The sequence below is a fragment of the Pteropus alecto genome, unplaced genomic scaffold (genome assembly GCF_000325575.1).
Source record: "Pteropus alecto unplaced genomic scaffold, ASM32557v1 scaffold25, whole genome shotgun sequence".
Classification (NCBI taxonomy): domain Eukaryota; kingdom Metazoa; phylum Chordata; class Mammalia; order Chiroptera; family Pteropodidae; genus Pteropus; species Pteropus alecto.
In genome coordinates this window covers 4919722-4936236 of record NW_006441955.1, presented here as the reverse complement: position 1 = coordinate 4936236, position 16515 = coordinate 4919722, and the positions used below count along the sequence as shown (strand labels likewise).

At 38.2% G+C, this 16515-nt stretch overlaps 2 protein-coding genes across 4 annotated transcripts in view; one reads left to right on the top strand and one right to left on the bottom strand.

The window, feature by feature from the left end:
- Positions 1-431: 431 nt before the first annotated feature.
- PRPF38A (pre-mRNA processing factor 38A) lies at positions 432-15983 on the bottom strand. Its single transcript, XM_006919199.3, has 10 exons — positions 15655-15983; positions 13186-13345; positions 11650-11771; positions 10094-10179; positions 6002-6112; positions 3749-3861; positions 3108-3134; positions 2906-3003; positions 2434-2482; positions 432-1879 (listed from the first exon to the last, which is right to left on the bottom strand). The coding sequence occupies exons 1-10, from the start codon at positions 15782-15784 to the stop codon at positions 1837-1839; spliced, it is 939 nt and encodes a 312-aa protein (XP_006919261.1). The 5' UTR covers positions 15785-15983; the 3' UTR covers positions 432-1836.
- Positions 15984-16055: 72 nt separating this feature from the next.
- The window catches only part of ORC1 (origin recognition complex subunit 1), a 26898-nt gene continuing 26438 nt past the window's right edge, over positions 16056-16515 (top strand). For 2 of the 3 annotated variants that reach the window (XM_006919197.3, XM_006919198.3), the window contains exon 1: positions 16056-16192. The gene's annotated coding sequence lies outside the window, so the exon portion shown is untranslated. The remainder of the gene's footprint in view (positions 16193-16515) is intronic. The other variant, XM_025052058.1, reaches the window with a different exon arrangement.

The window sequence follows — 16515 nt, the reverse complement described above, 5'->3', positions numbered from 1 at the left end:
GTACTGAGAGAATAGGGGCAGTCTACTTCCTGCTTTAGGTTGGCTATGCTGCCCCTATTTGGTCCAGATTTTATCATATCTCTAAAATAAGTATGCTTTAAGTTTATAGTTTATGTTTGGGGAGGTTTATTTCTGCTATTAAAAATCATTAGGGTTTTTTAAGGCAGGTTTTAAAATTTTTAAGTGTAAAAAATTTAACAGTATACTAGATGACAACTTGATTGGTCTGTAGGTTATTTAGGAAAAAGACATGTCTTTTCATCTAGATCACTGGTAAAGAAAAAAATTGCTAGGACTGTCCGATGGAAGTAGAGGTGCTTATATTTAACTTTTAAAGGCAGTCATATATAGTTGTATGATAAATCATAACACCTATACGGACAGTTTTTATTAGCTGAAAGTTTTATCAGGAATCACTGAAGAATATGAAATCTCAAATATTCCAAAATGCTTTAATATTGCTGCAAAAATCCTTCAGTTCGATAGCAAGCAATAGAATGTTTATCCTATGACCAGATATGGTTTCCCAAGAAGCTGGATCCATCCGATGAGGCAGTTGGTTACAATTCTTGCTGGGACCAGAGATGCAGGAAGTCATTCATATCACTTTTCCATTTTTAAAGGAGGAAAGGTAAGTACAGGTAAATAGAACTTTTCTAGCAAAGATCTTAACACCCTCTTGATTATCAATGCCCATGGACACTTCTGAGTCCCTATTTTGCTTATCCTTAGACCTACTCTCTCCTAATTTGAAATGGTTCATTTCAGTTTTCAATAGGTGACTGCACTTCATCCTCTCACCAGAGTTGCTGTTGCCTGTGGTTCTGTTGTTGCCTTTTCTTACACATACGCACACTCCCTTGGCAACGTCATTTAATTCTACATCTTCCACAATTACCTAAACATTGTCAGTTCGGGGATAGATGACTATGCTCAAAGCCAGTCCCTATTTCCAACTGTCTGGGCTTTACCTAGTTGTATCATAGCTGTCTCAAACTTAAACTGACCATTTTCACTATCACAACCCTCACTACATGCCCCCCATATCCTGATTTTTTCCTGCTGTATTTTCTGGCTTTGTGAATGGCACTGTTGTTCAGCAGATCAGGTCAAAACCCCGAGTGGTATTACTTTTCTCTTCCATCAAACCTTTTCAGTGTTGTTGCCCTACCACTACTGCCTAGACTTGGATAATGTCAACGCTTGTAAGATAAAGGCTGAGCACCTTAGCCTGGAATTCAAGGCTTGTGTAGAAGATACAACACTATTATAAGAATGCTGTAGAAAAGATGTTAAGTTTTACTGTTTGTTGAACTGTTCAGTGCAACTGGATTAAATGATCCAGAAGAAGTCTTACATTTGCATTCTTTTCTTACAAAGCTGCTATTAATCAGTCAGTTTTCATGTTTATTGCCATTTATTACTGCTGAGAAAAAAGTTAGTGCCAATATGTTTTACTGACTTGATCTCTGAATGTAACAGTAGCAGCATAAATCTTAGCATTCTCAGAAGTTTCAATCATGGAGTAAACCAAAAACTAAACCACAGAAAGATGGGAAATGGGCGTGTGAAATTTAATAACAAAAGTTATCACTAGGCGGCCACATCCTCTCCTTGTCATTCATATACCTTCCACTCTTCAAATCCTTTCTATCCTCATAAATTTGAAAACTCAGCGCATCTTTCATTAAAAAAAAAAAAGTGGAGAAACTTTTACGTAAAAAAACTCCTAAAATATTCTCATAGCTGCCTGAGGAGTAGATCTTAATCCTTCCATGTGGACAGATGCCTTCTTTTCTGAAGGAGGCCATTTAGACTAAATCCAAACTGAGTCCATTACTCATTCCCTCTCCGGCTCTTCTTGTGGCTCTTCTTAGATCTGAAATGGCAACACATACAAATCATGAAATTTAATAGCTGGGCAAGGACTTTTGAGGAAGACCAGAGTATGCTGACACAGAACTGAGATGGAAATGATACCAATGTTCATTAAATGTGCGCCGTGTTTTTCTCAGAGCAATAAAATGAGTTGTGCATTACTATCCAAAATTTATCATTGAGAAAATGATCTCTGAGAGGATAAGAGTGCACCTAAGCATGTATGTAGCATATAGAGATTTCTAATGAAAGTTCATCAAAGTGACTTGTCCAGTGTCACTCCGTAAAAGTTGGGATGCAAGCGCAGGTCTCCTGAGACCAAAGCTTATGCCCTGCTTCTATTCAAAGCAGCAGCCCTACAGGGAAAAACAAAACACCACAAACATATTTCTAGCAATTCTCAGGCAACAGGCTAGTTTTGTCCTGTAATGAAGGAGAAATCCTAATTATCCCCATTATTAACAAGAAAATTTCAGGTCTAGTTTAGTTGTGATTGAGACTTTAATTTCTGAATAAAGAATGAAATTCTTAAGTCAAAACAGAATTAATCCATACCTTTCAGGAGACTTTGAGTGGCTTCTGTGTCTGTGACTCCGGTGGTGACCTGGGGAAGAAAAGCCATTGGATGAATGAGATTCTACTCTTCTCCACTATCATTTTCACCTCTCTTAATCCCTTCCATTGGCTTAATATTTTTTTGGCCCATGGGACACCTCTAGTTGGTAGCACCTCTCTGAACTGAGCTGTGTTTGTGGGGTAGGGAGAGGAGAACTGAACCCATTTCATATGCCACTACTCTGTTAAGTCTTATTCCTATAACTTCAGATGAAAAAACTGAAGCTCATCATCCTATCAGCAAAGCTTATAAATGACAGTCAAGGTGTGAACTCTTAATCTTTCCGGTCTAAATTGATTTCCTTTTCTAAACAGTAATAAGTTAGGCTCTCAGGTATTGCAGGAGGTTAACTGCTTCTATTACATTTCTTTGTTAAGACAACCAATAGCAAAAGGTCCAAATGCTACATACCTGGGGACTTGGAGCGGGATCTGTGCCGTCTATCTCGGGACCTACTGCGGTGCCGTCTTGGACTCTTGCTCCGATGCCTTTCTCGGCGAGGGGAAGGGCTGTGAAAATGACTGTTCAGACTCATATCTCGCCGACAACGCAGTCACAACAGCATCTCCCTCCCCAAATCCCTATCCTTCATTGCAAATCACTGAAGACCTACCTCCTCCGTTTTGGAGACCGACTCCGCCTATATGGAAAGAAGAGAGAGAGAGAAAAAAAAAGCCTTACTAGGTATACACTGGATGTTGCAGATTATAAAACTTAGCCCAATTCTTCACCCATCTCTATTATCCATGTCCTCTGTCATGTCGCTTTAGCACAATCCCCACTTCAAGTCTGGGATCGGCCATGTGACTTGCATTGGCCAATGGGATATTTTCAGATGTGATAGAAGTAGACAGTGGAAAGATAACTGCTGATCAGGCTTGTTTGCTCTTTAATTCTGTCACCACCATGAGAACATGCCTAAACTAGCCTAGAACGAGACACACGTGAAGAGATGTGCTGCCCCAGGCATCCTAACTAAAGCCATCACAAACTGGCTGACTGCAAAACAGGTGAGTGAACATCCTCAAAAACTGCCTAAGCCCAGCTTATATCACTGACTGCAGGCTTGTGAACTTAAATAGATTGTTACTGTCTGCCACTGAAGTTTTGTGGGTGATTATTTTGCTGATAGACTAGGCGAGCAAACATTCTCCTTATCTGGCATTTTACTGGCATTTTTCCTTCACTAAGTCCAAACTTCTATACTATAGCACTTAAAGTTTCCCTGGAAGAAGCAGATAACTAGGGCCTTACCTCCTGGGAGACCGGCTCCTACTCCTCCTGTAGCGCAGTGTGGGAGAGCGACGGGGCTTGTCTAAGTCTCGGTAGCTTCGCCGCCGATGGTCAGGTGATGGTACTCTCTCCAGCTGGAAATGAGATGGGTCAGTGATGAGCACAGACTTATAGAGAGCCATCTAGAAACACTGCTTACACTCTCCTTCCCATTCTGTCCCAAACTCTACCTTCAGGAGACTTTAAAAAACAGTAATTTGAATACATAGGGGGATAACTCTTAGGACAAAAAAACCTACCAAATAGACCTGCAGCAACAAGCACTTACAGTACCCAAGTTGTGGTATCTAAATACCGTATCTCAATAAATAGAACCAAGGGCTCCTTAGAAAATGGCTAGGTTGTGGGGAGCAGGGCAGAAGCTAACAACATAACTAGAGCATATATTAGCAAGGACGATGAGGACTAGTATGTATCAAAGTCTCACGAGTCAAGTTGAAGAGCCCCCACTGGCCAAAGATGGGACAATTTGAGCATCAAGAAGGATAATAATGGCTCAAAACACATCAGAGATGTTTAAATCCATGAATTCACAATGTTACCAAGAACAAAAGAGCATTCACCTTGGCAGGATACTGTGGAATCAACTCATTTTAAAAACTGATAAAAGGAAATATGAATTTTGCCTTTCCTATATAAACTACCTATGAAAACTAAATGTTGATTTGGGAGGTTTCTCTCTATAGCAGTGTCGAGGAAATGAAGAATTAGAATATCATCATTTTACAACCCTTAATGGATCTAGACACATCAGCAGCAACAAAAAGAATCAGACTTTCGTTCATCCTAGGGAAAGGACATGACTACCTATGAAGTAGTTTGCTCCACTTCAAAGGGGTTAAATCCCCAAATCCAATTAAGCCTCTAGATCTAAGAACTAGTTTAAAAGTAATACAAGGGACAAATGAACATCTTAAGTGATACAACAGTGGCAATAAAAAATATACAGAATGTGAAGACATTTATAGAAAAATTTAACCTGATATATTTAAAAACTGCAAAAGAAAAGGGAACTGAGAAGACTACAAAATACTTAAGGGACATAAAAACCAATTAAAATTTATTGACCTTATTTGAGTACTAACTGAAACTATTAAAAAATACAAGACAGTTGGGGAAATGTGAATATTGAATATTTGATAGAATTAAGGAATTATTAATTTGGGGGTGGGGTGATGATGGTATCAGTTATACTTAAAAAGGGAGCCCTTCTGAAATATGGATGAAATAGATGACAGCTGTGGTCTGCTTCCAGGTCACTGATGGGGGCAAATGGGTACAGATATAGAGGAAACAAAATGGCTCTGCTGATCACCGTTGAAGCTAGGTTGACAGGTAAATTGAGGCACATTCTCTCCACTTTGGTATGTAACTGAAATTTTCTATTAAAAAAAAAAAAACCCTACTTTGGTTCACTCACCACAGAAGAGCACCTCAGCTTTGCACAGCTTTGAATTCATGAATGACTGTGCCTCCTTTTGCAGTCGCCTTAACGAGAGCCTGATGGCTCAGAGCTATACTTCCATTTGTACTGTCTCAGTATCCACAAGCCAGCATTTCTTGTATTTCCCCCAGCCTCTTTCTATACATAATTGTTACTTCAGTTTTAATCACAAATAAGTTTTAAGTCCTTTTTTAACTTTCTGTAAGCATTTCCACATTATCATATACTTTTCCTAACAGTTTTAATGGCTGCCTCATAGTCTGTTAAGTTGATATAATAGTTTATCTGACTGCTCCCTGACAGGTTGGTTATTTCAAGTTTTCAGCATTATAGCAAATAGTGAAAGAACATGACCATGTAGTAGGCACGTTTCCCCCCTTAATCCAGGCTTAGTTCTTAGGATGAGTTCAATTATAAACAGTATTATTTTTGTCTCAAGTATTTATTTTAATAGTTACTACTTATTAGACAATATTATAATGTCCCAATATTAAGGGCTTTATGTATATCATCTCATTTAATACTCATTATAGTCCTAACAGAAAGATATTATTCTTGCTTTAAAAAGGAGAAAACTGAGATTAGATAATTCCACTATATACCACTATATATAGAAGAGCTGAGAAATGAATCAAGGCCTATTTAACTCTAAAGCACATGCTCTTACATTTTTTTTGGTTAAAGAAAGTTAAAAATTAAAAGCAAAACAAAAAAGGAATCATCCCCTATAACTATCCTTCCTCCAACCCTTAAGCTCCCAGGTACCTGACCTTTTCATCCTCCTCCTCCTCCTCTTCACTGGACTCCACGTCATCCATGTCCTCTTCTAAAGCACTAACCCGAGGCTCCAGTTGCTCAGCTTCCTCTAGCACATAACGTTTCTATAAAGAACACAATGAGTTAGGGAGCCTTCCTAGCTCCTTTATGTCCTGAAGCCCTAATAGTGGACTTCTGGGATTAACAGAAAAACAAACAATAGCTAAGGCAATTTCATTTTGAAGACATCCTAGACAGTTCAAGATTTTCCTAAGGAAAAGACCTGGAATAATCTATACACTCTTAAGTTCCCCTGAAAACAAATACAAAGCTGAAGGGAACACCATTTTCTGTCTGCTCTATTCCCTGTGATTTTATACTGTAAGTTCACTGGGATATCAATCAGTATAGTTGTAGCCTTAAATAAAAAATGTGGGCTTCAAAAAAGAGCCACAAATTCATGGCTGAGACGACTGGCTGGTAGTTCCATCAGGAGAGGTTCAGATCAGAAAATATCCCAAGAGAGCCACTGAGGTTCAGCCCAGTTTAGGGGCTAAACTGCCTTGCGTCCTGCTTTAGTAGCACCAATTCTCCAGTAGATCCAAGATTTAGGGAGCTGTCTAAAGCCATTCATTTTTCATAAGGCACAGGAAACAATCTTCTGGTTCCATTTTCTTAGATGTGGCTTAGCAGTACTTATCAAGTGACTAAGGACTTGAAAGGCAAAGGTGAGTTCAAAACTGCCAAATGGACTGGCTGGGTCATAAGATCCCTTAACATTTTCTTACCACGGACATAAAGAATGTTGGATAGCCCAAGAATAAATAGTAACAATTGCATGCTACTCAACTCTCACTCATCCCTAACAAAATTCTGTAAAAGTTGAATGAGACAAAGATGCCACTCAGTGAAGTCAGTCCTTAGAAAAGGGGTCTCCAGTCACAGGATCACTACAGTTTGGGATCCAGGACTGCATCAGATAGGCATCCAGAATCTTTAATGCTCAGCAGACTCGAAAGTTTCTAAAGTCAATATATTCATAGTATTTGATGAAATTACAATTCATTCTACAGCAGCTTCCTGCCAATGTCAGGCACATGAGCTTTGGATTACTTAGTAAGAACAGAATCAGAGCAAAAGGTAGTCTTAAGGGTCACACCATCCGGTGTATGTAGAAGCCCAGACCAGAACACACATCTTGGTGATATAACAGATATCAGTCAGATTTCAATTTCTCCTCAGTGAGGATTGTTCTTACTCTTCCGGACTCTATGCAGACTACTTCATTTACATCACTAGGCTTGCTCAGAGCTGACTATGCTTTGGAACCCTTATTTACAACCTGACTGTACTTCAAAGAATTCCATTTCTTGTAGTATTTCTAAAAATAATGATAGCAACTAAGGATAATAATAAGGATGATGATATAATAATTAGAGCAGCTAATAAAATGTATAAACACTTAGTATGAGAATTGGGCCCTGGAAACAGGTTTTCAGATTTGAAATCTTCTTCTCTTCACTACAGCAGTCAATATGGAAGAGGAAATATATACTGTGCTCATTTTCAGGATTTTTATAAGATTTTCCTGTAACTGGGTCACTGTGAAGGAAGAGCTGGTCCATTGTATTTAAGTGTGAGCACTCGCCTACCAACTGCTTTTAACCACCTTGTTTGCTGCATCGAGCAAATTTATCTCATCCGTTTATCAAATACTTACAATTCATTCTAGTACCCACTTTGAAGTTTTTCAGATCCCTTTGATCTGTTTTTTTTATTGAGGTGAAATTCATATAACGTACAATTAACCATTTTAAAGTGTACAATTCAGAGGTCTTTAGTGTATTCACAATGCTATACAACCACCACCTCGCACCAGTTTAAAAACTTCATCGCACCAGTTTGAAAACTTCATCACACCAGAAACCACCCCACACCTATTATTAAGTAATCCCTCCTCATTCCCCCCTCCCAACAGCCCCCTTGTAACCACTAATCTGCTTTCTGTCTCTATGGATTTACCCAGTCTGGATATATGACATAAAAAAAATTATATACTACGTGACCTTTTATCTTTATCCCTTTTGGTTTATACCTAGCAAGGCCAATTTATTAATTTTTAATAAATAATTCATGTTTTTATGTCTTATTATAGAAAAGTTTTTCAAACCCAAGGTTACTAAGATTTCCTATTGTTTTTAGAAATCTCATAGTCTTAGCATTTATGATTAAGTTTATTATCACCTTCAGGTTAATTTTTACATACGATGTGAGCTAAGGATGGAGATTTGTTTCCACATGGCTATTCAATTATTCCAGCACTATTTATGGAAATGATTATTCTTTCTCAATGACATCTGTGTAGGAAACTAATTAACTACACATACACACACCCACAATTTACTTGTGGTCCTTTTATTTTCTTCCATTGATCCATTTGTCTATCTTCATGCCAATATAACACGTTTTGGTTACTATACCAAGTCTTGGAATCAGGTAGTGTTTGTCCTCCTACTTTGTTCTTTTTCAAAGTTCTTTTAGATATTCTAGGTCCTTTGCATATTCATATAATTTTAGAATTAGCTTGTCAAGTTCTACCAAAGTCTACTAAGATTTTGATTGGAATTGAATCTATAGATTAAAATGGGAGAATTGACAATTAAACAACTGTTAATCATGGTGTAAGATATACCATAAACATCTCTCTTCATTTACTTGTCTTTAATTTCTCAGTAATGCAATGTTCTGTAGTTTTAAGTGTAGGTCTTGCATACTTTTTGACAAAATTACCTTAATTTTTTAGTATTTTTTGATGTAAATATTTTTAATAAAATTTTAAATTCCAGTTGTTCATTGCTAGTATATAGAAATACAACTGATTTTTGTAGATTGAATTTTGTATCCCACAATTCTGCATAAACAGATGAATGGGTAAACAAATTGTGTTATATCCATATAATGGAATACTATTCAGAAATAAAATAAACTTGATACATGCAACAATATGGATGAATTTCAAAATAATTATGCTGAGTGAGAAAAGACAGACAAAAAGAGAATGCACTGTATTATTCCAAAATGAAAAATAAACTATTGTAATAGACAGCATATCAGTGGTTACCTAGGGATGAGGGAGAGTAGTGGGAGGGTGGGATTACATAAAAGGAGGAAACTTTTTGGGGTGATGGGTAAGTTCGCTATTCTTGACTGTGATGATAGTTTCAAAGGTGTATACGTGTCAAGACTTACCAAACTGTACACTTTAAATATATGTAGTTTATTCTATGTCAGTTATGCCTTAATAAAGCCATTTAAAGAAAAAAAGCCTTTGTTCAAATGAAATTGCACCCTCAAGCCCAATGTGTAACTTAGAGAAAAAAGGAGCTGTCCTGGTTGGAATATGTGAGGTTGTCTCATTCCTCTCAGTAACCTTAAAACAGTCCACAGAGCAGTTTAAAGACCACTGAAGTAGTCTAATAGTTTCCTCATTTTACGGATGGGAAAATAAGACCAGGTTCCACAGCTAGTTAGCTCTAATTAAACCCAGAAACTTAGGTCTCTTTATTCCCTGTTCGGTCATCTTGCCACTTTCTCTTTAGAAACCTCCAGATCTCTCTCCACATTCTCTTTAGGCTACCCACTGGATGTTTTCTTTTTGTATTTCCAACAGTAGTTTTAAAATCATACTCTCTAAAACTCATTCCTGAAAGGTGCTTCATGGATAATCATTTAACTCTAGGAAAAGGAAACAAGATGATTACGGTGATATTTTAAGGGTTAAAGTCTCAGTCTCCCATTCCTGACCCTCCTTTGATCTGTTTTATATCCTGAATTTTTATATGAGGATTAATTTGCAAAAAAAGCTGCTCACAAAGTTTAAAAACCTAGCCTAGCTATAATCTCCTTGATCTACCATTTTAAAGTTTTCTTGTGTTATTCACTTTTAAAGCCCATCTCTTCAAATTATCTGCTTTCCTCTCACTCCTACTTCCTATCTTTTTCATAGATATGAAGATTACATATTAAGACCCCTGAAATGCATTAGCTTCAGCGGTTTATTATGTCTATCTGCCTGTTTTAGGGGGAAGAAGGGTGACCTTTCTTACCTGTAGTCGGGGTAGAATGATATCACACACTCTCTCACTGTGCAGTAGTTCATCGATGAATTCATCTACGTGCATCAGTTCAAACTCTGAAAGAAAAATCATAAGCTCAAGCAAGCTGGAGATAAATTTAGATAGCTGAAATGTAAAAGAAATGTAAGACTCTATATGTAAAGTAGCTAACAAAGTATCTATTATAGAAAGTATGAATTCTCTGCAGCTTCCCTTTCTCTGCACATTTACTAATAAAACTATTATAGTGTGGCAATTACAAAGAAGGGACTACTGTTAAACTTGGGCTCAAACTATAGCCCTTCATAGCCTCATCATCACCACTTACCTTCATTCAGTCAACTCACCTTTATTGAGATCATCTATGTGCCAGGTCTCTTTTAGGAGCTGGGGATAAAGGGGTAAATGAGGCTGTCCCAATTAGCAGGAGAGACAAAAAAGCAAGCACAAATAGTAGTGAATTTTATAGGGGTGAGATTCTTGAATAGGTTATAATTAAAGTGTAATTTCTCATGTAAAGCCACTATGTTTCTGAATATAGAACTTATATTTTATATGGTTAATAGAGCAATTTCAGAATTGTAAACACTCCCTTAGTTCAGTAGTTCTCAACCAGGGGTGTTTTGCCCCCAGTAACTTGGGTGCCACTGGCACCTGGTGGGTGGAGGCCAGAGATGCTGTTAAATATCCTACAATGCACAGGACAGCTCCCCACAACAATGAGTTATCTGGCCCAAACTGTCAACAGGTTGAGAAACCCTATCTTAGTTTAGTATAATATAATCATAAATAATTAATTCCACATTGGCCATAACCATGTCCATCTTGTTCACCATGTTATTTCTAAAACATAGCATAGTACCTGGAATGACAGTGGCACTTAATACGTACTTATTCAGTGAATGAATTAATAAGTTAACAAAAGTTTTAAAGTCTAATACCATATTCTTAACCTTCAAACTGCTTAATGATACATGTAGAGGGGAAAGGCAAATGTCACCAAACTTTATGACACTAAAAAAGGTTTTGATTGCATTATCCCAAATCCCACTTTACCACTAAAAATGTCTCTTTGTAAAAGGTATGGAGCTGCCCTTGTTGGATATACTTCTTATTTTTCAATGGGACTCCCACATAAGTATGAGTAAGTACATTTAGTCTATATACAGTAGTGTGAAGCATAGTGCTAGAGGATAGGCCAGTAGAAAGAACTGTAAAGATGTAACATATGGAAAACTAACTTTGGGAGGTTTGGGGAAAGCTTTTATGGAGAAGGTCATTCTGTAGCTAGATCTTATGGGACAGAGCACATATGGAGGGAATACATGATGTAAGGCATGGATTAACATAAGATGCAGTTGGAAAGGGGAGCAGACAGGGCAGGATGGCTAAGACCAACAGGAAGCTAGTAGTCTTAATAGAGTACTCCCCATGAAGGAGATGAAGGGGAGCACTCGCAATGTATGTGACAAAGCGAGGGTAGAGATACTGGTGAAAACAAAAACTGGCTCAGGGATGAAGGTCCAGTCACGTGGAACCATACTCACCCCCATTTCGGTTCTGGCTCTTGATTTTTCTATAGTCGTTGTACAGAGGCTCCAAGTACTTGTAGCAATCGATTGCAGTACCTGTCAGCCTCATGTAAAGTGCTCCCAACATGCGGACATACCTGACCGATAAATGAAAGTGAAATATTTCCTAAAAAATTCTAAAAGGTTCTAAAAGTTCATCCTAAAAAGTTCCTGAGTTTTACAACATGCTTTTCTCATGACAGTAGTAAACAAGTTTCTTCTCATTGGGAGATGAGAAAGCTGCAATTTTAGAGGCAGCATGGGGCAGTAGAAAGAGCTAAAGTATGGAGACCTGAGTTCAAGTTCCCATTCTACCGCTTACTAGATGCAGGAACATAGGACATGTTCAACTTTCAGAGTCTATTATATCATCTGCAAAACTAAGATAGAACCTATTTACCTCACAGGATTATTGTAAGAATCAACTGAGATACTGAATTTAACAACAGAAAGTATAAAAATTGTATTTACTAACAATACAAGAACTAATACATATAAACATGACTGTATAAATTGTTGATAGGCAGAAAACTGGTTCTGGAAAAAAGTCAAAGTCATTTGGTTTCAGATTCTGACTCCATTATTTACTAACTTGTTTTCTCAATCCTTGTAAAATGCAAATGATAGTACCTAACTTACTGGCTACAGCACATAAAATTAAGTGCCTAATAAAAGTTAGCAATTTTCTAGCTATTAATGTTTCATAAGATTCCTTGCTTTTCTCTTCCTCTTATAGCCAACCACCCATTCAGATCTCTTAGATAACAGATAATATGGATGCTGAATCCAGCTTTATCACTAGCTGTTTAACCTTGGGGAAATTATTTAATCTCTTTGTGCCTAAGTTTCCTTCCCTATAAATAGGGATAATAATTTTATAGGGTTGTTGTGAAGGTTAAATAAATTATTATTATATGTAAATTCCTTAGAATAGATGTTGGCACATAATAAACTATTATGTCTCTCATATTTGTTTGTGAGCTTCTTGAGAATGGGTAATTAAAATAAGAGCAGCTCATATTTTGGGGGTGTTTAACATGCAATATACAATATACACTGTGTCATGAGATTTATAGCACTATCTTCTTCAACCTTCACATTCCTGAGTTGATATTACTGTCATTATTTTACAGGTAAAGAAAGTAAAGCTTAGAAAATCAAGTAACTCTTGTAAAGTCTCAGTTAATAAGCAACAGAGTGTGGGCATGAACCTATATCTAACACCAGAAATTTCCCTCTTATCTACCACACTATGTTGTTTTCTTCACCCTTGAGTGTCCGGTGACTTTGTGAAATACATTTTTGGGGAGGAAAGTTACCAAGACTGAAATCAAGTACAGAAGATCAATACAATCAAAACAGACAAAATACAAATTGAAGAGTTCAAGAGCAAAATCTAGGAGTGAGTGGAACTCTGTGGAAATTAGATTCATTGTTATCACTCCTCTTAACCAAAGCCAAATTCTGGACTACTGAAATTGAAGCTTTTATATTAGTCAATATTTCACTCACTTGAAGTCTTCATTTTTTATGAACTCAACAATAATATCCTTCTCCGGTTGAATCTGAAGCATCTTCAAGGTCAAACACAGAAAGGGAGTTGGTTTTATGTTGCCACCATAGACGCCACCCACAAACCTTAATTCCATGGCTTTATCGACTACAAGTTCAGCTAAAAACAAAAACAAAAAACAAATAGAGTGACATCACAGACATTAATTAAGGCTAAGCTTTTCCCAGTTGGAAGTGGAGAGAAGTTAGTTCAAGGTGTAGTGCTCCTGAATACTCATCAACAGTTTAATGTAAGAGAATAAGAGTGGATTAATAATAATAATAATAAATAATGATGATAGCACCTAATATACCTTATGGATGACTATATGCCAGGTAGTTTGCTAAGCATTTCGTATTACCTCATTTAATCTTCACAACAAGCCATGAGGTAAATTCTAGCACTGCCTCTGTTTTCAGCTAAGGAAAATGAGAGCTAAGAAAGGTTAAGTGACTTGCTCAAAGTACACTGCCAGAAAATAGCAAGGCCTGGACTTAAATCTAAGCAGTCTAACTTCAGAGTCCATGCTTGTCATCATTATGTTAGGGCCAACATTGCCAGATTATGAGTTAAAAGTGTTGACATAAGAATGTCCAAACCTGCAGAGAATTTTTGTAAGAGTTTTATGAGCCACACTGATGATATGCCAGAAAGCAAAATCTCAGATGCTCAGGAGAATGAATTTTGCAGTTCTTTTTATACATTTGGAATTAAGCAAGGGATTAAGGAAGATTACATGATGGTGGGAGAAAGCAAGGTAGAGAAATCTCTATAATTGGATTACAGGATAGTTAACAAGATTAGGTATTACCCAAAAGGGCATACTCTGATATTTCAAAGGTGAGTTAATCTAGATGCTTAAGAACAATGAACAAGGCTTGCTTAAGGTGAAGATAAACCTTTTATTGAAGAAGTTATAGGCATGGGGTGTGACTACCCACAACAACCTGCCCCTTTAGGAATTTATGATCAGAGCACTCTGTGAAGTTATTTTTGGTCAGTGAACATGTCAGATTCATTACAAAGTTCCTTTTTGGTTCTCAAAATAAAACAAAAAAGAAAAACAACTTCTCAATAGCTACATAACCTTGATCAAACCTCATCTACAGAATGGGGATAATAACCTTGCAATGCTGCTGTCAAAATCAAATATTAGCTGTGTGAACAAGGGCAAGTCAGTTTACCTTCTTTTGGGCCTGTCAGTTCAAATCTAAATAATAAAGGTACAAAGTTTAAGGGTATAGTGAAAATCAAATGCGACAACACAAATAAATGCTAATACCCACCTGACACATAGCAAAAAACAAATGTTAGATACCACTAATGAGAAATCATTTTATATATCAGATTTCAAGTTCCTTTAGGATAAATTCTGTAAGTACGAGAGATACAGATAGAGAAATAAAGAGGCACACAATTACTACTATTACAAAGTCTACAGTCTGGCAAAGCAGAAAGCACTGAAAAAATAACAAAAGTGTGATGAGTAGTTGAAAGAAGGCACAGAATGCAATGAAAATATACCACAAGGGAACGTAACCTAGTGTTAGAAGAAAAAAGGGTGCTGAGTTCACTTTTGGACACACTGAGTTGGCATGTCTTCGAATTAGAGATTTAGATCTCAGGAAAATACCTGGGCTGGAGAGATAAATTTGAAGGCACTGACATATACAGGACGTAACTCTTACGGGATCAATCCAAGGAGAGAACTATGGAATGAGAATACTATTGTCCATGGACACTCAGCTAGGGGTGATGGCAGCAGCAGTAACGAAAGTATTTAACAGTGGTAAGAACCAGCACCACCACCACCATTGATTCCTGAGTACTTTTTATTAATATATACCTGTAACTATACCAAACACTTTTTATGTTACTGCAGTCAATGATTAGAACAATCCTTGGGGTGGGCATTATACTCATTTCAGAGTAAAGGCAGCCATGGCTCACTGAAGTAACAGTTACTAAAAAGAAAAGCCAGTTACTGTTTTAGTAACTAAAACAGTTACTAAAAGATGAAAAGACTACCTGGAAAACTTCGCTGAAAAACTGATATTAGGACCCGAACGCGGAAACATTACAAATGGTCCAGATTTAAGGACAATATAAGATCATGAATTTGGTTCCCGGCATGCTGACTTTCATATACCTTCGGGGTCCCAGAACTTAACACTGTTTGGAACTTGGCAAGTTAACATTAAACATGGAATGACTCAAAAAACCCAACTGAGACACCCTTCAGGATAAGGCCCTATCATCTGTGTGCCCAACCGCAACACAAGTATAGGCACACAGTAGTCGCTCAGATTTTTCTGGATGACAGATTCCCCTCCAGTCTTATCCCCAGGGGGCCAGTCCTACTGGCGCCTAGTGAGGCGAACTGGGGCACAAAGCGGCCGATAGGGGGTCGGCGCGCTCCCTCTACTCACCCGTAAGCCCAAAGCACTCCTCTTTCCAGTACTTGGACTCATAGATTCGCGTCCGAATGATCTTCTCCACGAGATACTGAGGGTTGGTGCCGTGGATGCTGTGCGCATCCTTCACTGTGCGGTTCGCCATTTTAGAACGCCTTCAATTCTATTTCTGTCGGGTCCTTTAGTGCGTCACATCCAGGTTAAAAAAAAAAGTGAGAAATGTACAAAGATGGAGGAAGTCTCATTTATGAGTTTAGGCGACTACTCTGAAACCGGAAATGCTGCAGTGTAAGGAACTTCCTTCCGCAAACAGCGACTCCGGTGGAATCTATGATGGCGGCTGCACGTTGGCGTGCGTACGTACGTCGTGCGTCCTCAGGTGGGCGGGACGGGAGGGCTGGCTGGTGACGGAACGTGGAGACAGCCTGGGGGCGGGGCCACAGCGTTTGGCGCGAAATTTCCTTTTCTCCACCTTTTTTCCATTCCGAGCGAGGAGTTTACTTGGGCTCCAGTGTATCGCTGGGTGGCTGCGAGACAAGTCCAGCTGGTTCAGGTGAGAGTTACTGCAGCTCCACGTGCTCCTGAAGAGGAGGCGGTGGGAAGTGGAGGGCTTGCGCCTAGCTTCATGAAGCTTCGGCGCCCAGTGAGTGTGGCGTCCAGTGTGTTGGAGGGACTGAGGAAATTGTTCTTTGTAGACTCAGTCATTCAGCAGATATTTACTAAGCGACTGCTAAGTGAGGAGCGTTCCTTTTCCACATCCCGATTGCTAAAAGGCTTCCCACTACAGCAGTGACTGCGAGCTTGCAGTAGAGAAGCGGGAAGCCAACAGCATAGAGAACCATGTGCTTTCCTACCCTCAGCGCCCTGAGACTCTCA

Bases quoted from the DNA above. Each gene is read 5' to 3' on its own strand.
- PRPF38A (XM_006919199.3), bottom strand. From the start codon at position 15,784: ATGGCGAACCGCACAGTGAAGGATGCGCACAGCATCCACGGCACCAAC. The intron at 6,113-10,093 runs GTAAGAAAGGTC...TGTTCTTTATAG, and splicing joins TCATTCTACCCCGACTACAG to AAACGTTATGTGCTAGAGGA. The intron at 3,135-3,748 runs GTAAGGCCCTAG...CTTTCCATATAG, and splicing joins AGGAGCCGGTCTCCCAGGAG to GCGGAGTCGGTCTCCAAAAC.